This window comes from Coregonus lavaretus, assembly GCF_964263955.1.
Source record: "Coregonus lavaretus genome assembly, chromosome: 23".
Classification (NCBI taxonomy): Eukaryota; Metazoa; Chordata; class Actinopteri; order Salmoniformes; family Salmonidae; genus Coregonus; species Coregonus lavaretus.
The window spans coordinates 33022885-33046258 of NC_140010.1; the positions used below are offsets into that span (position 1 = coordinate 33022885).

Consider the following 23374-nt stretch of genomic DNA (forward strand, 5'->3'; position numbering starts at 1 on the left):
AAAGCAAATTCTGCACCCCTTGGGGTCCCCAGGACCGAGTTTGGGAAACACCGGAGTAGTGTGAAAGACTTGGTAAGAAAACGTAAGACTAAAATGTCCTTTTAAAATGAGTCTAAGCCGGAAGCTCATGTTAAGTGTTGAAAAAGAAACTACATGTATCTGCGACCAGCTATGATAAAAACATGAGAACAGAAAGGGCCTCAATTATTTTGCACTACATTATTTAACTTGTCTATTTTTCAGTCATACAAACAAACAAAAGTACACGTAAGGTTCGAAGGTTAGTGTTAATTTTCTGATTTCAGGTGAAAGGATGTATGGAGAGAGGAGTTTATTATAAAACATTTTTACTTGTCTCTGGCGGACTAAGTTTGGGGAGGACAGGACGTGGAGATAGAAACAAAAGAACAAATGAAAAACATCCACGTAGAAAAGCGCCAAGTCATCCCCAGCTGTTCCCCAGGCCTCCCTCCGTCACGACCCAAGCCCAACTCGTCTCACAGGGAAGAAACTGAGAAAAGGCGCTTTCATTCCATCTGCGGGGGGGGGGGTTCTTCACTGAAGAAAGTATATTGAGTCAGATACACCCTCAGGAGCAGAAGAGCAAGAGGACATTTCCAGCAGGGTTGGGCTCAATTCCATTTCAATTCTGGCAATTCAAAAGGAAATAACATTGACCCCAACCTTGATTTTCTAGAGACTTCCTCCTCCTGTCTGTCCCCCTCAGCACTAAACAAAAAATCCCTATCCTCCATTATGTGGGGAGCCTATGACATAACCTGCGTCACATGACATCGACAAAGAACTCGCCAGGGTTGCCTACGGCCATGCGCAGGGACTGGCGGGAGCCGGTGAGCTCTGGGGGAGCGTTGGCCAGCTGTCGGCCTGGGGGGGCTCCTGGGGCAGCTGTGGCCAGGTGGGGGGGGTTAGGAGGCAGGCCTGGAGGGCCGTAGACCAGGCCAGGGCTGTAGGACAGTGAGTGGGACGAGTGGGCGCTTCGATGGCTGTAGGAACTGCGGATGCTGCGCTCGCTAGGGGCCACAGAGCGCTCGCTGGGGGCCCGATGGCTCCTGATCTCTGATTCGCTGCCACTCCCACCCGACTTGTTGGAGCCCCCGGCACCGCCTCGGCCCTCGGTCTTACTGCAGTTGGAGCCGCTGCTCCCTGGAGACGGGGGAGCAAAACAAAGAGAAAGTGTGTTAGTATCCAACTACACTACATGACCATAAGTATGTGGACACCTGCTCGTCGAACATCTCATTCCAAAATCATGGGCATTAATATGGAGTTGGTCCCCCCTTTGCTGCTATAACAGCCTTCACTCTTCTGGGAAGGCTTTCCACTAGATGTTGGAACATTGCTGCAGGGACTTGCTTCCATTCAGCCACAAGAGCATTAGTGAGGTTGGGCACTGATGTTGGGTGATTAGGCATGGCTCGCAGTCGGCGTTCCAATTCATCCTAAAGGAGTTCGATGGGGTTGAGGTCGAGGCCAGGGCTCTGTGCAGGCAAGTAAAGTTCTTCCACACCAACAAACCATTTCTGTATGGACCTCGCTTGTGCACGGGGGCATTGTCATGCTGAAACAGGAAAGGGCCTTCCCCAAACTGTTGCCACAAAGTTGGAAGCACAGAATCGTCTAGAATGTTATTGTATGCTGTAGTGTTAAGATTTCCCATCACTGGAATTTAGGGGCCTAGCCCGAACCAGGAAAAACAGCCCCAGACCATTATTCCTCCTCCACCTAACTTTACAGTTGGCACTATGCATTCGAGCAGGTAGTGGCGTCCGCCAAACCCAGATTCGTCAGTCGGACTGCCAGATGGTGAAGCGTGATTCATCACTCCAGAGAACGCGTTTCCATTTCTCCAGAGTCTAATGGCAGCGAGCTTTACACTACTCCAGCCGACGCTTGGTATTGTGCATGGTGATCTTAGGCTTGTGTGCGGCTGCTCGGCCATGGAAACCTATTTCATGAAGCTCCCGACCAACAGTTATTGTGCCGACGTTGCTTCCAGAGGCAGTTTGGAACTCTGTAATGAGTGTTGCAACCGAAGAGAGACGATTTTTACACGATACGCGCTTCAGCACTTGGCGGTCCCGTTCTGTGAGCTTGTGTGGCCTACCACTTCGCGGCTGAGCCGTTGTTGCTCCTAGACGTGTCCACTTCACAATAACAGCACTTCCAGTTGACCGGGGCAGCTCTAGCAGGGAAGAAATTTGAACAACTAACTTGTTGGAAAGGTGGCATCCTATGACGGTGCCACGTTTAAAGTCACAGAGCTCTTCAGTAAGGCCATTGTTATTTAAATTATTTTAAATTATTTTACCCCTTTTTCTCCCCAATTTCATGGTAGCCAATTGGTAGTTAGTCTTGTCCAATCGCTGCAATTCCCATAACTCCCGTACGAAACACAACCCAACCGAGCCGCACTGCTTCTTGACACAACGCCCGCTTAACCCAGAAGCCAGCCGCACCAATGTGTCAGAGGAAACACTGTACACCTGGCGACCGTGTCAGCGTGCACTGCGCTCGGCCCGCCACAGGAGTCGCTAGTGCGCGATGGGCCAAACCCTCCCCTAACCTGGACGACACTGGGCCAACTGTACGCCGCCCCATGGGTCTCCCGGTCGCGGCCGGCTGCGACAGAGCCTGGACTCGAACCAGGATCTCTAGTGGCACACTTAAGACCACTGCGCCACTCGGGAGGCCTCAGTAAAAGGCCATTCTACTGCCAATGTTTGTCTATGGAGATTGCATGGCTGTGTGCTCGATTTTACACACCTGTCAGCAATGGGTGTGGCTGAAATAGCCGAATCCACTAATTTGAAGGGGTGTCCACATACTTTTGTATATATAGTGTATTTGTCCTTCATACATGACTGCAAGTGTTTTATGAATTACTGTGTGTATGTTCTGGCTTTGCTGCGTGCATTATTGTATATGTTGAGTGAAGCCATACATTGAAATTACATTATCTATTACTGCAATACTCCTGTCATTAATTTTAGTTTTCGAGTTTTTCTATATCATTAATAATGCTGTGAGCTTTGTCAGGCATGCTAATGCAGTGATGTAAGAAGCAGTGACCCCGTTTTTGGGAAGGCTCATGGGAGAGATGCATGATTCATGCCTGGGCCAACACAGATTCATTGATATTTACTGTGGCAGATAAATAGCAAAAACTATTGTTACGATAGTATTATGATAGATTTTTTTTGTGTGTGGCATATTGTCCTAAGCCGTAGTGTTGGTTAATTCAAACTAGTTCCCCCTCTCTTAGTGTCTGGGTTTGATTGAATACTGCTGGTGAGTCCCAGCTCTCCTCACCTTCGCTGTGTTGGCTGCCAGCGCTGCCCGCCCCTACTCCCGGGAAGCCCTGGGGCAGGTCGTGTTGGGGCTGGGGGTTGTAGGGGTGGGCGATGGAGAACTGGTAGGGCAGGGCCATGGGCCAGGGGGCCGCCCCAGGGTGGGGCAGAGGGGGCAGGGTGTCCTGGTCCGACGCCCCGCCGCTGGAGCCGTCGTGGTCATGCAGAGAGAGGTGGGTCATGTCTGAGAGAGAGAGATTGAGTTATCATGAATATTAATGTCACAGTTTTGTTTTGTCTGCAAACACAGAAGGGCTAGGGACTAGGGGTGGTTTTCAAACCATGAAATACAATGACGATATAGTGAAAAAAACTCACTGCCACAGAGGTCTCCGAAGATGTAGTAGCACTGCTCGGAGAAGGTGATCTTGTTGACGGTGTGGCGGATGTAGCCGGCCTTGAGCAGGTTACTGGCGTACTTCCTTGCCTCCCGTCGGTCTGAGAATCCCTCCATGTGATGAAAGAGCCAGTCCACCACGTCTGAGCCTTTGGATACAGAAACACACCAAAAACATATATGAGTCTAGACACAAAATACACATTCCATGGCAATTAACCCACAAACTAGGCAGAAGAGACATATTCAGACATATAAAAGGGGTCATATAGAAAGACAACTAGGACAGGAGGACTGACAGGGAGAGAGGTAGAGAGAGGTAGAGAGGAAAAGGAGAGTAGGCGTACCTATGAAGGCATTGGCGATGGTGATCTTTAGCCACATCCTGTCTCGCACCTCCAGGCCCGACTCCGGGGAAGCCATGGCCTTGGCAACAGTTGACATGTCACTGTGGATGGACAGGTGGAAATCGTCGAAGCCTGCGAGGAGCAAATCGTGAGTTGGGTTACTGGGTTTAGCGAAGGTAGTTATCATGGGTTACAGGTTTATAATGGGACATTGGGACAGTTTTGATAGGACGTAGGTTTTCCACTGTATGGCAGTTTTGTGGGATTTTCAAATATTAGCTGAACTTGTAATAGACATTACATTATGAGCTCCTTTGCATACTAGCCTGTCCTCAACTGTAGATTGCGTCATGACACAAAGAGTTTTAGAGTGTTTTAATTACAGTTGAATTTAGTCAGTTTTGACAGGACCCAGGTGTGTGACTCACGTTCAGTCTCAGGGATGGAGCTGCTAATGGAGGAGCTGGTGGAGGTGACTGTGCTCATCGATGGGCTCATGCCATAAGCAGGGTACACCCCTGTCATAGCCGCAGTGTGGGACACCCAGGCAGCAGGGTCAATGGGCCGGATCGGCTCACCTGGTGGGAGAAAACGGGGGTTCAACATAGTACACAGACTTCACAAAAACACACAAATAAATCCATAAAACAAACAAGAATACTCGGACATTCACAAATGTTTCGTGGGTGTATTGTGAGGGGAAGACACAGCAGGTGAATACTCACTTCTCGGCAGAGCAAAGCAGCTCCGGGGGTTGGGGTCCCAGCACTTAGCCACAGTCAGAGTGATGGGGCTATAAACAGAGTTTACACACAGTTAACACAGAGCTGGCAATGCTCACAACACCATGTTTATACGGCTTAGGCAAAGTTGCAAAACTTGCACCTGTCTTTTTACAGATGGAATACAATACTAAATATAGTGAAAGCTGAAGTCCAGGTTTAATAAGTCCTAAGACTGATGTTGTTTCAACTGGAGCGTGTTTGTAGACGTGTGTGTGAAAGAGCACACGTGCGTGAGTGACTCACCCTGGCTTGTGTACGATGTCCCTCAGCACTCGAACTGCATCGTCGTTGTTCATGTTCTCAAAGTTGATGTCGTTCACCTGTTAAGAGGGTGGAGACAATCTCAGTCTCGCTACGGCATTGTTCTGTGTAATTGTGGGCTATTCTGGGTGCTGAAATCAGTAGTTTCTGATAAAAACTTCATTTTATGTGACGTCAGAGCTCCAGTCCACCCACACTAGTCGCCCTCTCAACTCCAACGTAAATCATGGAGTTGAGTTTAGTCTGCTAAAGTGGGTCGTATTCATTAGGGTTCATTCACACTGTAGCAAAATGTTTTGAAACTGAAAACAAAAACAAGCATTTTATTATCGGACATATTTAGGTAGTTCCACCATTTCAGTCGATTTTCTTCCATTTGGTGCCTCATGAACACAACCCTGACTTCAACCGTTTGTTCACCCTGCTGTAATGTTCAATGGCATCCACTTAATTCACTCTGGATTCAAGGCTGTTACAAAGAGTCCCAAACCCTCAAACATACGAGCACACACCTGCAGTAGCATGTCTCCAGGCTCAATGCGTCCGTCTGCGGCCACCGCCCCTCCCTTCATGATGGAGCCGATGTAGATGCCCCCGTCGCCCCTCTCGTTGCTCTGCCCCACGATGCTGATGCCCAGGAAGTTATACTTCTCTACAGAGGGGGGAGAGAGAGAGAAAGAGAATGAGTGGTCAGGAGGACTATGTAAAGCTTTATTGCAAGTGAAAAAGAGACAGAAAGCCACAGAGAAACACTTACCCATGTTCAGAGTGACAGTGATGATGTTCAGTGACATGGTGGAGTCTGTGATGCTGCTGAACGATGACGACTAGAAAGAGAGAAAGGGGGGCGAGAGAGGTAAGAAAACGTGTGTGTTTGTGTGTCAGGGTTTCCGTCAGGAAAATGTGGCGTCGGACAACGTGACCGGGAAGATATGAGAAATTTACCCGACTCATATGCTAACTAGCCAATGCTAACAAGCGTTAGCACAATGACTGGAAGTCTATGCATGCTAGCAGGTACCCATATACTTACAGCCATTGCGCTAACGCTAGTTAGCATTGGCTCCGGAAACTACCTCTAACTTCATACTGGACAGAGACATAAAAATGGTATCCACGAGTTCATCTGACTCTGGGGAAGTAGATAAAGGGCCTCACTGCCAAAATTCCAAAGTATCCCTTTAACCACGTGACAATGATTGAGAAATGAAAACGTTATTATTGAAATGAAACTGTTCCACGAAAATGTGCATATGAAAATCATAACCGGCACGCAGATCGGTAGAAATCATAGGATAAACTGTATGCCTCCCTAAACTTTAAAAACTCACGTGCCGCCTATTAAGTCTTTATAAAATATTTGCCTCCACGTTTCTATGGTCTGATTTTCAAGCAAGGTAAGTCAAACAATTAAGTATGTTTTCAAAATGCATACTGCCTCCCGCACACATTGTAAAGTGGTGGGTGACGCACTGATAGCCTGCATACAGTTGTGTTTTTTCTCCCGGTCAATTTGGCAGGCAACAATTTGTATTTATTGGCTTTTTATTTTATTTTATTTGGCCAAAAGCCTGCAATAACTAGCTAACGGAAACCCTGGTATGTGTCTGCCCATCTCACCCTTTCCATGTTGGATGTTTTGGGTTTCCGGCGGCGCCGGCGGTGTCGCCTCATCAGGCGAGAGGAGCTCTGTTCTGTGGAACTGCTGAACCTGGGGGAGAAAGTCCAATAGGGTTACGGTATGCAGAATACCTTTGGTTCTCACAGGTTAAGTAAAACATACGGGAGGCAAGAAAGTGGAGGTTGGCGGAAAATTGCGTAATGGTTATCTAGAGGTTCTCACCGGCTGGTGGCGTCGTCATCCTCAGAGTCAAAGCAGCTAGTGGACTCCAGCTCGCTGCTCATGAAGGACGAGCAGCTGTCGTATTGGCCCAGCTCCGCCCCTCGGCCCACCCGCGAGTACCCATTCCTCCCACCTGCAGGGGGTGAGAGAGGTGACAGAGTTTCACAGGGGAGGGGCTAACAGTCACAGCGCTATATGCTCAGTTCCTAATCGGTCTCTGGGCACTTCATGGAGTTTGGATAGGTCTAACGCTAGAAAAGTATAAAGTGATGGCAATAGCTACACATTGCACCTTGTTAGTCTGGGAGGAATATGGCTGTATGGCTCATACACCTATCCAACAACTAGGCTAGACCACGTATCACGCGGGGAACTGGACAGTACAGTAGAGACATTTTGAGGAAGAGCGAGAATGTCAAAGAGGAGTGAAAGAGATGCTGAGTGAGTGACTGAGTGAGAGGAATGGAGGGGACCAACTGCTCTCTGACCGTGCTCGCGAGTGTGTTTCCGGCGTGGCCGCTCCCTCGCTCTTCTCTGGGACACCATCGAGCCCGTCTCTGTCTCGTTGTCCAACGAGTCTCGTCCACCTGTGGCCTTCCCACTGCAGTGAGACATGGAGAAAGGGAGGGCGAAGGGGAGGAAAGGAAAGGAGGAGTGGGGTGTCACAAGAGGGAATTCTTTTCCCATTGAGCACATTGTTGTGCTCACTGTTTTCATCATTATTTCGGCAGATATTAGAAGCACAATGGAGATTATTAACCAAGACTAAGCCTATAAAGACACTCAGAGAGACAAACACACTTAATCACAAGCACAACATCTCTCACACAGCCAAACAGAAACACAAACAAAGTCAAATATGTTCGCATTGCGCACACAGCTAAACACACACACACACAACTGAGAGATAACTGACTGGTAGGAGGGGGGTCTGGAGTCCCCGATGCCCCCAGTCCTCTCCAGGGGGGGTGGCGGCAGCTCCGACAAACTCTCGACCACAGAGCCACCATCTGAGTGAGCACCGTCCCCCGACACCAGCTGAGGACACAGAGGTAGACAGACAGACCAACTTTGAGACCCTAAGAATCATTCAAATTTGATTTACATGCACTATGCAGCTATTTTTACAAATCCATTTTATAGCAAGCCAGGTCTGTAGCGCCAGGACCCAGCAGAGAGCTGACAGACAGAGACACCCTGGATACCAAACATTTCACCAGAACTTAATACCTTTAGCCTGATCAGATTGGCCTTGCCTCTGTCTCTGCCTATCACACAGCCAGACAGATTTTTGTTCTACCTTATGTTATTTTTAGTACTACATTGATATCGATTACTGCATTGTTGGGTTTAGAGCTTGCAAGAAAGGCCTTTCACTGCACTTGTGCACGTGACATTAAAACTGAAACTGAGATAAACATACAGGGGCATGAACAGAGACGACTATCATGACCAATCACTGTATGGAATAAAGCCAGTAACTAGGGCCCAGAGATTTTCCTAGTTATAGTAACAAGGTTGGCCTACTGCCCCCCCCCCCCCACACACACACCATTTCCTTATTAAACAAACCACTCTTTCACTCCTTTATTTTGCCCCTCTGTTACTTGTGATTCAATCTCCTCATTAGCTGCAGTGAAGCTCTTTATTTGGGAGTGATGTCTATGATCCTGTGATTTCAGTTTCTCTTAATCAGATCTCAATGGAGAAACAAAGGACAAGAGAGGCAGCGCAAAAAACCAGATGGCTCAGTCATGGAGAGAGGGGATCATTGGTCTGTGTGTGAGCTGAGAAATGTAGGAGTTTTATAGATACATAAATAACTACTGTATTTGTAAGAGAGTTAGAAAGATTGACGAGATAAGAGAGCGTGAGAGAAACTCTTTGTGTGTGTGTGTGTGTGTGTGTGTGTACGTGTGTGCGCATGTTCCATGTGTGTTTGTGTGTGCCACTGTTATTCCTAACATCATTATGTAGTAATGATATTATCAGACAGATGGGTGGGGCTTCTCTCTAGGGACAGAGTGATGTTTGGGGTCAATAGCAGCCCCAACAGATGGGTGTCATTGACAAAGACTTAAGACAAAGATGAAGTGTGTGTGTGTGTGTGAGTGTGTGTGTGTGTGTGTGTGTGTGCTTACCCAAGATACCACACGGCCATTAAAACAAGGGAGTTTGGCATTGTCATCAGATATCTCTTCTTTCACTACCCTGCAAGGGAAAGAGAGAACAACATTGACTCACCATGTGTACACAAATGCTGGTAAGGAATGCAAAAACACTTAGAAACACTCCCGGTCCCAACAATAGAAAAACCCTGCTTTGACCAATCCCACAAAGACAAGGACATTCTAATAATTAGTCTGATGGTAAAAACATATTGGCCTAATGTTTCTGGCTTTTGCGCTCTCATTTGTTACATTTCTGTGCTAGCTAGTTCAGTTACTACACTGAACAAAAATATAAACACAACATGTAAAGTGTTGGTCCAATGTTTCATGAGCTGAAATAAAAGATCCCAAAAACTTTCCAAATACACAAAAAGCCCTGTTAGTGGGCATTTCTCCTTTGCCAAGATAGTCCATCCACCTGACAGGTGTGGCATATCAAGAAGCTGATTAAACAGCATGATCAATACACAGGTGCACCTTGTGCTGGGGACATTAAAAGGCCACTCTAAAAATGTGCATTTGTGTCACACAACACAATGCCAAAGACGTCTCAAGTTGAGGGAGCGTGCAATTGGTATGCTGACTGTAGGACTATCCACCAGAGCTGTTGCCAGATAATTGAATGTTAATTTCTCTACCATAAGCCGCCTCCAAAGTCGTTTTAGAGAATTTGGGAGTATGTCCAACCGGCCTCACAACCGCAGACCACATGTAACCACGCCAGCCCAGGACCTCCACATCTGGCTTCCTCACCTGCGGGATTGTCTGAGACCAGCCACCCAGACAGCTGATGAAACTGTGGGTTTGCACAACCAAATAATTTCTGCACAAACTGTCAGAAACGTCTCAGGGAAGCTCATCTGCGTGCTCGTTGTCCTCACCAGGGTATTGACCTGACCGTCATAACCGACTTCAGTGGGCAAATGCTCACCTTCAATGGCCAATGGAACTCTAGAGAAGTGTGCTCTTCACGGATGAATCCCGGTTTCAACTGTACGGGCAAATGGCAGACAGCGTGCATGGCGTTGTGTGGGCGAGCGGTTTGCTGATGTCAACGTTGTGAACAGAGTGCCCCATGGTCGCGGTGGGGTTATGGTATGGGCAGGCATAAACTACGAACATAATTGCATTTTATCGATGGCAATATGAATGCACAGAGATATAGTGACGAGATCCTGAGGACCATTGTTGTGCCATTCATCCACCGCCATCACCTCATGTTTCAGCATGATAATGCACAGCCCCATGATGCAAGGTTCTGTACACAATTCCTGGAAGCTGAAAATGTCCCAGTTCTTCCATGGCCTGCATACTTACCAGACATGTCGCACATTGAGCATGTTTAGGATGCTCTGGATTGACATGTACGACAGCGTGTTCCAGTTCCTACCAATATCCAGCAACTTCGCACAGCCATTGAAGAGGAATGGGACAACATTCCACAATCAACAGCCTGATCAACTCTATGCGAAGGAGATGTGTCGCGCTGCATGAGGCAAATGGTGGTCACAGATACTGACTGGCTTTCTGGTTCTGATCCACGGCCCTATCCTTTTTTTAACGTTATCTGTGACCAACAGATGCATATCTGTATTCCCAGTCATGTGAAATCCATAGATTAGGGCCTAATGAATTGATTTCAATTGACCGATTTCCTTATATGAACTGTAACTCATTAAAATCTTTGAAATTGTTGCGTTTATATTTTTGTTCAGTATAAGATTTTATATTAAACAACAATGTGTGTGTGTGTGGAGGTTCAACACAACAGAACAAACAAACATGCAGTCTCAAATTCAAATCTAACCCGATGTCAGAGCACTTCAGTGCCATTTGCAGACCGGTTTGAAATCAAATATATGAACCACTCAATCCTGACCCTCAATCTGGCAAAGTACTTTGGAGTTCTCCACTGTCTTGATAGACAGCTAGGCCTAAAGGCGTCAGCATGCTTCAGTTCGGCTGCGCCTAGCTAAACTCGGCTAGGCGAACCAAACCAGTGTGCTCGCATACTCCCTTAAAAGACCTTTGCTTGAAAAACAAGAAAAGTGGCAATAGTACTGTTTGCCCATTTTGAGACACTTCCTCAAAATAGTCAGAATTAATCTAAGATAACTCAAGAAATCTTAGTCGCACAATTTGACATCTAACTAAGATGTTTGGAGCAGTATTTCTGTGTGAAAAAATGTTGCATAAACGATTAGTCTCTTGTTGAATGACAACAAACACTTAATTGAAGAATCCCTAATGTTGACCAATCACCGGGGCTACGACTTCGACTACTGCCTTCGGCTTGCCTCAAGAAAAAATGTGAGCATGAACCGAAAAAACCCTTGCCGAAGACCAAAACGAACAAAAAATAACACAAAATGCTTCGGCTGGGAAGCTTGCGGCTGCCTTAAACCATTCTCCAAAACAGATCATTGAAGAGTTTCACTCAACAAAGGTGGTCAACACTGAGGTAACCCATTTCTGACATGGCTCTTATATATAGCCTACCGTATTTTGAAACACCCAAAGCCTTTATCTGAAAGGACACAATATATCTAAAGCACCTTCCTGGTGTTAAAGTGATTGTTCACTCCAAAAAGTGAAGACATTTTCTGTGATGGAATGGGAGATGGACTCATTTTGAGACTAGAGGTTCCTTTTCCATTTCAGACATGTTTCATGCGTAAGGGTTGGCCCGTAAACCAGCCAGTGAAAAACAAGGCATTCCAGAGTAAGTGACCGACCGTTGTGTCCAACCAGTCTGCATTCCTTTTTGATAACAACAGCAAGAGAGAGGAGACCATTATCGTGGTCCCTTCTCCCTAATGCACGTGTCAAACACAAGTTTAAACTTGATTAAATGTCGATGCCATGTGAATTGACTTACCATATGCCGGTTTTCAACGTATTTGACAGCTATGTAGAAGCAAGAAGCTGAAAGGTTACAACTGTTTCATTAGAACGACACACATTAACTACAACCACGCCAGCTGTATACTGCATTTCTCACTTTCAGAAGCTTGCCGGTCTACACTTTTTTTTTGTAAGTACGGCTGGCAACGTTCTGTAAAAAAGCCACAGCATAATCTAATATAATACACGTCAAACAGACTAACAGGTTTTTACCGTCCTGTGAGTCCTCAACTCGAGCAAGTACGCTTGAGCATGCTAACAAGGCTGCAGGAGTTGTGGTTGAAATTAGACTTTTCTAACTTTCGCAAATGTTTTTATAGTGTTTCCCCTGTATTCACACCCCTGCTAAATCGTTGCAGCCAATCCCAAAAATTTGATAAAAAAACACAGATATAAAGTATGTCAAACTGCCTGGAAGTAACGTCAGCACAAGAACTGTTCGTCGGGAGCTTCATGAAATGGGTTTCCATGGCCGAGCAGCCGCACACAAGCCTAAGATCACCATGCGCCATGCCAAGCGTCGGCTTGAGTGGTGTAAAGCTTGCAGTCATTGGACTCTTGGAGCAGTGGAACCGCGTTCTCTGGAGTGATGAATCACGCTTGACCATCTGACGGACGAATCTGGATTTGGCGGATGCCAGGAAAATGCTACCTGTCCGAATGCATAGTGCCAACTGTAAAGTTTGGTGGAGGAGGAATAATGGTCTGGGGCTGTTTTTCATGGTTCGGGCTAGGCCCCTTAGTTCGAGTGAAGGGAAATCTTAATGCTACAGCATACAATGACATTCTAAACGATTCTGTGCTTCCAACTTTGTGGCAACAGTTTGGGGAATGCCCTTTCCTGTTTCAGCATGACAATGCCCCTGTGCACAAAGCAATGTCCATACAGAAATGGTTTTTCGAGATCGGTGTGGAAGAACTTGACTGGCCTACACAGAGCCCTGACCTCAACCCCATCAAACAACTAATCACCCAACATCAGTGCCCAACCTCACTAATGCTCTTGTGGCTGAATGAAAGCAAGTCATCCAAAATGGTATACTATTGACTCATCTGTCCATAGAACATTCTTCCAAGCGTCTTGACGATCTTCCAGGTGCTTTTTGGCAAACTTGAATGAACTTTATAGACGAGATGGGTCCCATTATGTCTGGCGAAAACCAAACACTGCATTCCACAGTAAAAACCTCATACCAACGATCAAGCATGGTGGTGGTGGTGTGATGGTTTGGGGAAGCTTTGCTGCCTCAGGACCTGGATGAATTGCCTTAATAGAAGGAACCATGAATTCTGCTCTGTATCAGAGAATTCTACAGGAGAATGTCAGGCCATCCGTGTGTGAGCTGAAGCGCAGCTGGGTCATGCAGCAAGACAATGATCCAAAACACACAATCAAATCTACATGAAAATGGTTAAAAAGCAATGAACTTGACATTTTGGAATGGCCTTGTCAGAGTCCAGATCTAATCCCAATTGAGATGTTGTGGCAGGACTTGAAATGAGCAGTTCATGCTTGAAAACCCACAAACGTCACTGAGTTAAAGCAGTTCTGCATGCAAGAGTGGGCCAAAATTCCTCCACAGCGTGTGAGAGACTGACCAACAACTACAAGAAGCATTTGGTTGCAGTCATTGCAGCTAAAGGTGGCACAACCAGTTATTGAGTGTAAGGGGGCAATTACTTTTTCACAGAGGGGAATTGGGTGTTGCATAATTATTATTATTATTATTATTATATATTTTTTTTTTTTTTTGGGGTAGGATCAGCTTAATATTGCAGATAGATTGTATCTTCTATCAATGTAATTGTCTGCATCACTTCCAATCCCCCATATTTTATTTATATTTTTTATATATATATATATTCCCCTTTATTACTTTTCAACCCCACCATCCTTTCCCTACTTGGAGTAAATTAGTGAACAACAACGCCCAGGCCTCTACTTCCGGTCCATACTCACTATCTACACCTTATGGACAGAGTTAATTTTACAATAATTCTATATATATATATATATATATATATATATATATATATATATACATACATACATATACACATACACATCTATTTATTTTTTTTCTCCTGAACTTCTTCTACTCTCAACCTCTCCGATCATCTTCATGATGTCCATCCGGTTTGCCTCTAAATGCCATATCTTTCTAACTGTGCTCCTTCCCAAAAGCTCCCAACATACAACCTATATACTTATTATGGACACAGTATGCTTACATTATTAGCTATCTTTGTTATTATTTGTTGTTATTTGTTATTAGTCCCATCCTTCAACTCTATTCAATACCTCCCATCTATCTCTTAACACCATCCATATAGGATTTCTATTTGCCATATATATTTCAACCATACTGTGATGTTTTACAAAAGTTCTGAACCTTTCTATTCTCATTGCTTCTACAGATTGTGAATTAAAAATAAACATTTTTGCTAAAAGTATTATTATATTATTGATTGATTGACTATGACTTTTCAGATCACCCAGTAATGCTATCTGCAAGGTTAGTTCCAGGTAAATATTGCAATCCTTTAGCCATTCCTGGACCTGTGTCCAAAAACAAGCTACAAATGGACAGAACCAAAACAAATGATCTAATGATTCTATCTCTTCACAGCAAAATCTGCAGAGCTGGGAAGATTGTATCCCCCATATAAATAACATTCTATTGGTAGCAAGAATTTTATATAATAATTTAAATTGAAAGATTCTAATTTTTGAATCCGGTGTCGTTTTGCGTGTCAGTTCATAAACACTATGCCATGGGATCGGTACGTCAAAGATCTCTTCCCAACTATTTTGCAATCTATATGGGACTGCTGTCAATCCTTTGGTCCTTAAGTGAAACTGATATACTTTTTTATTTATCACAGTTTTCCTTAACCAATTATGTTCTTTAATGCAAGGCCGACAGACAAGTTCCTTACTTTCTCCCCCTTCAACTTTCCTCTTCCACTTTTGCGGTATGGCTGCAATTATTTGGTTGTAATTTTGGGTAGAGCAGACATTTCCATATGTTTTTATTAGCTGCATGTGCAACATAACTCCACCAGTCCTACCGATGATATCATTTACGAAGATTATACCTTTTTTAAACATTCTGTCAATAAATATAGGTTTTTTGTCAATTAGTATATTTGAATTTAACCACAATATTTGTTGCATTATTTGTTCTGTCGTTTCTGGAGGATTAAATTGAAATTGTAACCAACTTTCTATGGCTTGTTTTAGAAATAGTGACATTTGGGAGATTATTTCCTTTTCAAATAACTGAAAGTGAGAGGTTGTAATCTGAATAAAGGGAAAAAGGCCTTTCTTGAACAGTGGGTGAGACAATCTTACTAATTTGCTTGAGAACCAGTTCGGATTTAAGTATAACTTTTGGATGACTGAAGATTTATTTACAGTTATTGAGTGTAAGGGGGCAATTACTTTTTCACAGAGGGGAATTGGGTGTTGCATAATTTTGTTAATTAAATAAATAAAATAAGTATATATTTGTTTTGTTATTTGTAAACTCAGCTTCCCTTTATATAATATTAGGTTTTGGTTGAAGATCTGATAACATTCAGTATCAAAAATATACAAAAACAGAAAAGAAATCAGAAAGGGGAAAATACTTTTTCATGGCACTGTACATCGGCGGATGCGGTGGATTGAGACTGATCCAATGCAAAAAACAGATGCGGTACCTCTAGCTTAAACTGCCCTCAGAACAGCTTCAATTGGTCAGGGCATGGACTCTACAAGGTGTCGAAAGCGTTCCACAGGGATGCTGACCCATGTTGACTCCAATGCTTCCCACAGTTGTATCAAGTTGGCTGGATGTCCTTTGGGTGACGGACCATTCTTGATACACACAGTATGCTGTTGAGCATGAAAAACCCAGCAGCGTTGCAGTTCTTGACACAAACCGGTGCGCCTGGCACCTACTACCATACGTACCTCTCTCTGAATGGCACACATACACAATCAATGTCTCAATTAAAGGCTTAAAAACGCTAATTTGTATTGAAGCAAAAAAAAGTATTGACTTTCAATATAAAACGTGACCACTGTCAATACACAGCTGGACACACCTGCTCCCGCTTTCTCCCGTTGTGCTATTTACAAACAAACACGTGACTGGCTCAACTGTTCTGGGGAACTACAGTAATCTTCATTATGTAATTAATGTGACAGGTGAAATGAACAACGCAATCTGGTTTTATCTCCTAACGTATTGCACAAGTTGACTGCAGGTTTTTACTTAAAAAGTAGCTACAAATATTAATGTATTAAAAAACTTCAAAGAAATTGTTTAAACGGTATTGAAAAACCATCCCGTAGCTATTTACAAATACCCTGGTATAAACTGTATACATTCCAAGCCTATTAGCAAAGTGTTCCTAATGTTTTGTACACTCAATCAGTGGTGATGACAGAAGTCCGACTGACAACTTTACCAGGACGAGGACTTGACAATGTCAAGCGCTTTCCAAAAAACCTAATCTCTGATGAAGCAAGCTAAATTACACATTGTTTGCTTAGCTAGCTAGCTACATGCCAAATGGATAGGCTAACATTACCTTCACATATATGAAATTACCTGATCAATTTATGTTTACCTGTCATGAAAAGCATGCAGTTACTTGCTGTATAACTCTGATAGAGCTAAATGTAGAATAATCGGAAATGTGGAGCTAGTTCTGACTAACCCTTGACCATGACTCTCAGTTCCATTACATTACACATAAGAGTCATCATAAGAGTCATTGGACGATGGCATCTTCATTACGGGGAATTTTGTTAAGAGCCAGACGCTCGGTCTGAACATTAACATGCATCACTTGCGGTACGGTTTTGGAAGCATAACGACCTTATCTTTAATATCAAAAACAACAAAACATTAAATTGATGCACACCTTTATAGGGTTAAAACACTGTAAAGTGTGTATTTTGCATTTGCAAAATAATTTAGATGTGATATGAAAGTAAAGGGCTTTATGTTTTTAGAACCGTATCGCAATGAGAATCATTCAAGTTTAATAATAATAATAATAATAATAAGCCATTTAGCAGACGCTATTATCCAAAGCGACTTACAGTCATGTGTGCATACATTTTTACGTATGGGTGGTCCCGGGGATCGAACCCACTACCCTGGCGTTACAAGCGCTATGCTCTACCAATTGAGCTACAGAGGACCACAATGTAACGCTCTGCACCGTATTGAGTACGGTTATATTATTATTGTGGATAGTTAGATTAATATAATAGTTCGATTAAAACATGTACATGCTTTGCAAGAAGAACGATTTACCTAATAATCCTATTTACATGGACATCTGAAATCAGGCAACCGGAAGGCACTGTGATCAATGAAGAAAATCGCCAATCATAATAAACGTTTTACCACAGCAACCATGTTATTTTTGGGAAGCATATTTGATTCAGAGTTCAGACAAAGTTTAAATGTGAAATCTACTTCTAAGACACATACATTCGGTTGTTTCAAACTTACTTCACTCACGCTAAAGAGGGAGGCTCGCTCGGCTGGTGCTAGCACATGCGCAGATCAAATACACAGCTGGAACGCCGATTAAGGCGTTTACATGTCTTAATAATTTTTAAGATTGCTCAGACCAGGTGTTTTAATCGACATATGCTTACTTAGATTTTGACCTTACGCCGATTAGCCCTCTAGAGTTGATGTCTGCGCCCCGTGCAAAATTAATTAGCATAATACAAAAATCTCCATAAAAATCTGTCAGTTTAAGCTAGAGATATCTGTTTTTTTGCATTGGATGCGTCTCAATCCACCACATCCGCCGATGTCGCACTTCCACATCTGCGGTGAAAGGTGCTAGAGCGGTGTTTGTCAGACCATGAGACATCCCGAAAATCGGTCTTCTCACAAAATCAGCTGTAGCGTCCAAACGGTTTGGCCTACACATCTATGGAGAAATGAGACGCTCACGAACACCATGGTGTTTTCCGTTTTGCTCTACGACCCCCACAAGCGTCTTGGGACTCATCTGAATTCGGTACAGCCGATCTGCCAACTTCTGTCTGTAGAGTCCGAACAGTTTGGGCTACACACTAATGGAACACACCCTCCGTGGAGTTTTGTTTTGCTCTAGGACGCCCATGGGCCTCACAAGACTCATCTGAAGGTCCCCTGGTACCAGTTGAAAAAATGAATGGAAGTATACACTACCAGTCAAAAGTTTTAGAACACCTACTCATTCAAGGGTTTTTCTTTATTTTTTTATTATTTTCTACATTGTAGAATAATAGTGAAGACATCAAAACTATGAAATAACACATATGAAATCATGTACTAATTTAGTTTCCTGATCTTTCTTATATCTCTCAGATACAGGACAGACACTTCAGAACAAACTTCCTTTAGATTTTTTTTTGGGGGGGACTATCTGTTGTCCAATGTAGTGAATCTGTTAATCAATGCGTTTGTATGTGCTAATCGCAGTAAGGCCAAATAAAAGTTATCAAATAAATATACAGTGGGGAAAAAAAGTATTTAGTCAGCCACCAATTGTGCAAGTTCTCCCACTTAAAAAGGTGAGAGAGGCCTGTAATTTTCATCACGTCAACTATGACAGACAAATTGAGAAAAAAAATCCAGAAAATCACATTGTAGGATTTTTAATGAATTTATTTGCAAATTATGGTGGAAAATAAGTATTTGGTCACCTAAAAACAAGCAAGATTTCTGGCTCTCACAGACCTGTAACTTCTTCTTTAAGAGGCTCCTCTGTCCTCCACTCGTTACCTGTATTAATGGCACCTGTTTTAACTTGTTATCAGTATAAAATACACCTGTCCACAACCTCAAACAGTCACACTCCAAACTCCACTATGGCCAAGACCAAAGAGCTGTCAAAGGACACCAGAAACAAAATTGTAGACCTGCACCAGGCTGGAATGACTGAATCTGCAATAGGTAAGCAGCTTGGTTTGAAGAAATCAACTGTGGGAGCAATTATTAGGAAATGGAAGACATACAAGACCACTGATAATCTCCCTCGATCTGGGGCTCCACGCAAGATCTCACCCTGTGGGGTCAAAATGATCACAAGAACGGTGAGCAAAAATCCCAGAACCACACGGGGGGACCTAGTGAATGACCTGCAGAGAGCTGGGACCAAAGTAACAAAGCCTATCAGTAACACACTACGCCGCCAGGGACTCAAATCCTGCAGTGCCAGACGTGTCCCCCTGCTTAAGCCAGTACATGTCCAGGCCCGTCTGAAGTTTGCTAGAGTGCATTTGGATGATCCAGAAGAGGATTGGGAGAATGTCATATGGTCAGATGAAACCAAAATATAACTTTTTTGGTAAAAACTCAACTCAGCATTCTTTGTCCTCCAAACACGACAAAGAATGCTGAGTTGCATCCAAAGAACACCATACCTACTGTGAAGCATGGGGGTGGAAACATCATGCTTTGGGGCTGTTTTTCTGCAAAGGGACCAGGACGACTGATCCGTGTAAAGGAAAGAATGAATGGGGCCATGTATCGTGAGATTTTGAGTGAAAACCTCCTTCCATCAGCAAGGGCATTGAAGATGAAACATGGCTGGGTCTTTCAGCATGACAATGATCCCAAACACACCGCCCGGGCAACGAAGGAGTGGCTTCGTAAGAAGCATTTCAAGGTCCTGGAGTGGCCTAGCCAGTCTCCAGATCTCAACCCCATAGAAAATCTTTGGAGGGAGTTGAAAGTCTGTGTTGCCCAGCGACAGCCCCAAAACATCACTGCTCTAGAGGAGATCTGCATGGTGTGTGAAACCAGCAACAGTGTGTGAAAACCTTGTGAAGACTTACAGAAAACATTTGACCTGTGTCATTGCCAACAAAGGGTATATAACAAAGTATTGAGAAACTTTTGTTATTGACCAAATACTTATTTTCCACCATAATTTGCAAATAAATTCATAAAAAATCCTACAATGTGATTTTCTGGATTTTTTCCCCCCTCATTTTGTCTGTCATAGTTGACGTGTATCTATGATGAAAATTACAGGCCTCTCATCTTTTTAAGTGGGAGAACTTGCACAATTGGTGGCTGTCTTAATACTTTTTTCCCCCACTGTGTGTATGTATATATATATAAATATATATATATATTTTTATTATACTTCAAGGGGTCTTAAAATTCTAAATCAAATAGCTAAATTATCCTTAGTATGACCTTAAAACAAATCCATATACCTTAGTAGAACCCCCCTCCCCTTAGACTGCAATGGGTTTTAAGATAAGCAGAGTAAGGTGTTTACAGGACTATTGCATAACCGGCTGATTGCCATAATCAGTTCAATATGAAATTATTACTGTGCATGTAAACATACTCATTGTGAGGTTTTATTAATAACGAACTATGTAAGAACTATGTGCAAATGTTTAAGTTGCATGCATCATCAGTAGATTGAAAATATGCACCTCTTCTGGTAAAAAACAATACATAAATGTTTTGGTTGCTTGTAAATGTTTATTTATACATTTTTTGGAAGTAAGGCAGTAAATGAAGATAGTTGCTGCCATATTTGTTGAGTAAAGAATGTATTTTGACATAATGCTTGCAGAGCTGGTGAATGGTAGCTTGAATGGTAGTTTTCTGGGCAGAGAGGTGCTGATCATATTCGTAATCTCCTTTGCCCCATACTGATTTCACGATATTGCCAATTTTTACTTTATGTAGGGCTGTGACTATTATGGAATTGTGGGTTACGGTTATTGTCATAATGATCATATTTATTCCAAAATGTTTAGAGCTTGTTGTAATGCATCTTTAAAAATACAACTCGGCTTTAATGACAGCCCTGTCTCGAAAATGAATGGCTTTGACCACTGGGAACTTTTGGAAATTAGTTTCTCCTTGCCTGCAGTTCTACTCCTAAAATGATCTAAAAATAATAAACTCCTATTGGAAAATAACGTTCAACCCATCCCCTCCTAAAATAAATGTATTAAAACGATTACGAAGACTATATTATTTTGTTCATGGTTATTGCCCATAATTGTCGGTTACACGATTATGCAATAACGTTAATTGTGCCAGACCTAACTTTGTTGCTGTTGTAGCCAACTAACGTTAGTGACAACCAAAAAAAGTAATAGAACAGAGACGAATAACGCTAAACAAAGGAATAACAAACTCAAGCCATGATCATCATTCATGATGATGAACATTGAGACGTTGATTAGTTGGCTAACAGTTTTGAAAAATATTATGATTATTTAATCTGTCGTTTTGACTGAAAGAATAACTAGCAGTAGATAACTACCATAATACGCTGCTTGCTAATAATGCTCACCCAAAATCGTCATCCATAGATTTGAAGAAGAACTTGTAGTTAGGTTTCTTCAGAACATTTTTGAAGTCCGCAAGTGTGACCCTGTCAGCGGGCACTGGCAATTTGACCAGGTAGGGTGTTTCCTGGTCGTCGAGGTGATATATGACTTTGGTCTCCCCCATTGTGGGCTGCTGGGGCGAGGCAGGCAGGGTACATCAAGCTGCGGGCCTGGAAGGCTCCCTCTCGGGCCCCGGCTCCCCGTGGTGCTGCTGTGCTGATTCCCCCGGCTTTCTAGCTAGCCAGCAAGCTAGCTACCAGTTGTTCTTTTGAATCCTAGCTAACGTTAGCTAGCTAGCTATTCAGAAGCACCTTGCTCCACAAAGGTCCAGCCAGACGACGACTGATTAGCTATATACCCTGATATTATTTTACCAATTTGAAAAGGAGCCAAATGCGTGTAGCTACTTTCAAATCTTGGCTAAATGTGAATTTAGGCAGTCGTTTTTCGAGGTAGCTAGCAGTTATTTTGTTGAATATACACGAAGAATCCCTCCTCCCGAGTTCAGAATGCAGTCTACAAAAAAACAAACACCAACCCAAACCCCAAAGTTCCCCCTCTATCGGAGAGGAGGGAAGAAAAATAATCGACTTGGTTTAAAGGGAAATTGCTTCCACTTTTCAACCTTATATGCAACATCTCCAGCACCAAACCAGTCTACATATGTGAAAACAGCGCGTTTATATGATCTGTGGTTAAAAATATAAGGTCCTAATGTGCTTCTTTGTGACATCACAGGGTCGGATTAAAAGTTTTTAAAAACAGTGATTTTCAAAACCTGCAAGGAGTTGCTAGCGGAAAGGAGGGTATTTTCTTGCTCCCCACATCACTGTTAATCTCATAGTGTTTGAAAATCACTGTTTTAAAAATGTTTTAACTTTTGATGATGTCATCAGGTTTATATTTTTCTACTAAATTTAGAAATGCACCATTTTCACATTATATTGACAGTCCAGTGGGGGCTCCTCAGAGGAGGAAGGGGAGGACCATCCTCCTCAGTGAATTTCAGAAGAATACAAATAGTGAAACATTAAAAAAGTTATCCTTTTAGATAAAACTATACTAAATATATTTACATGTCACCAAATAATTGATTAAAACACACTGTTTTGAAGGTCTACAGTAGCCTCAACAGCACTCTGTAGGGTAGCATCACCCTTACAAAAATGTACCATGGTAGTACAATGAAAAAATATATAATGTTTTTTTGGTCAACTACCATGGCAGGAAAATACCATGGTACTGGTCCAAATACCATTGTATTTTCCTGCCATGGTAGTGACCAAAAAAACATATATTTTTAATTGTACTAGCTACCATGGTACACAAATGAACCATGGTAGTACAATAAATAAAAAAATACCATGGTTTTGTACTAGCAGCATGTAGTGAAACATGAAAGCATGGTAGTTTACAATATATTATGATGGTCTGTGTTCCACCATTTCTGGGGTAAAGTGACCAAAAACATAGTAATTTATGGTACTCACATAATGCAACATTGACTACTCGCTCTGTAATGGCAATGCATAGGCCCAGTACCCTCTTAAACCCCTTTAGTTTATAGTGAAAAACCACAACACACATGGTCTAGTAGTGTAGTCTACCCTCTTAAACCTTGGGACCTGGATAGGGTATGGTGAGAAGAATGAAGAGAGTCTGAAACTTTGAAATAGCTATAGTTTATTACATTTTAGTCATTTAGCAGACGCTCTTATCCAGAGCGACTTACAGTTAGTGAGTGCATATATATATTTTTTCATAATGGTCCCCCGTGGGAAACGAACCCACAACCCTGGCGTTGCAAACGCCATGCTCTACCAACTGAGCTACACGGGACTATCTGGTGCATCTCTCTTCAATACAGTTTTCAGTTGGCTCTCTCATTCAACTGACTTATACAATTCTAAATAGCCAACATACTAAAAAAACAATTTGTAAAAAGTTATTAATTATCATCTTAATGATCGTTCTCAACATACCCCTAA

The 23374-nt window shown here is 43.0% G+C and overlaps 1 protein-coding gene across 1 annotated transcript; it reads right to left on the reverse strand.

Moving 5' to 3' along the window:
- Positions 1 to 284: 284 nt before the first annotated feature.
- On the reverse strand, positions 285 to 21906 carry LOC311098966 (segment polarity protein dishevelled homolog DVL-3-like). Its single transcript, XM_084139536.1, has 15 exons — positions 21350 to 21906; positions 9083 to 9152; positions 7858 to 7979; positions 7430 to 7542; positions 6942 to 7074; positions 6719 to 6809; positions 5856 to 5925; positions 5611 to 5750; positions 5081 to 5157; positions 4778 to 4845; positions 4481 to 4630; positions 4053 to 4184; positions 3687 to 3854; positions 3331 to 3552; positions 285 to 1164 (listed from the first exon to the last, which is right to left on the reverse strand). Exons 1-15 carry the CDS (start codon positions 21508 to 21510, stop codon positions 785 to 787), a joined length of 2097 nt encoding a protein of 698 aa, XP_083995662.1. The 5' UTR covers positions 21511 to 21906; the 3' UTR covers positions 285 to 784.
- Positions 21907 to 23374: the final 1468 nt, after the last annotated feature.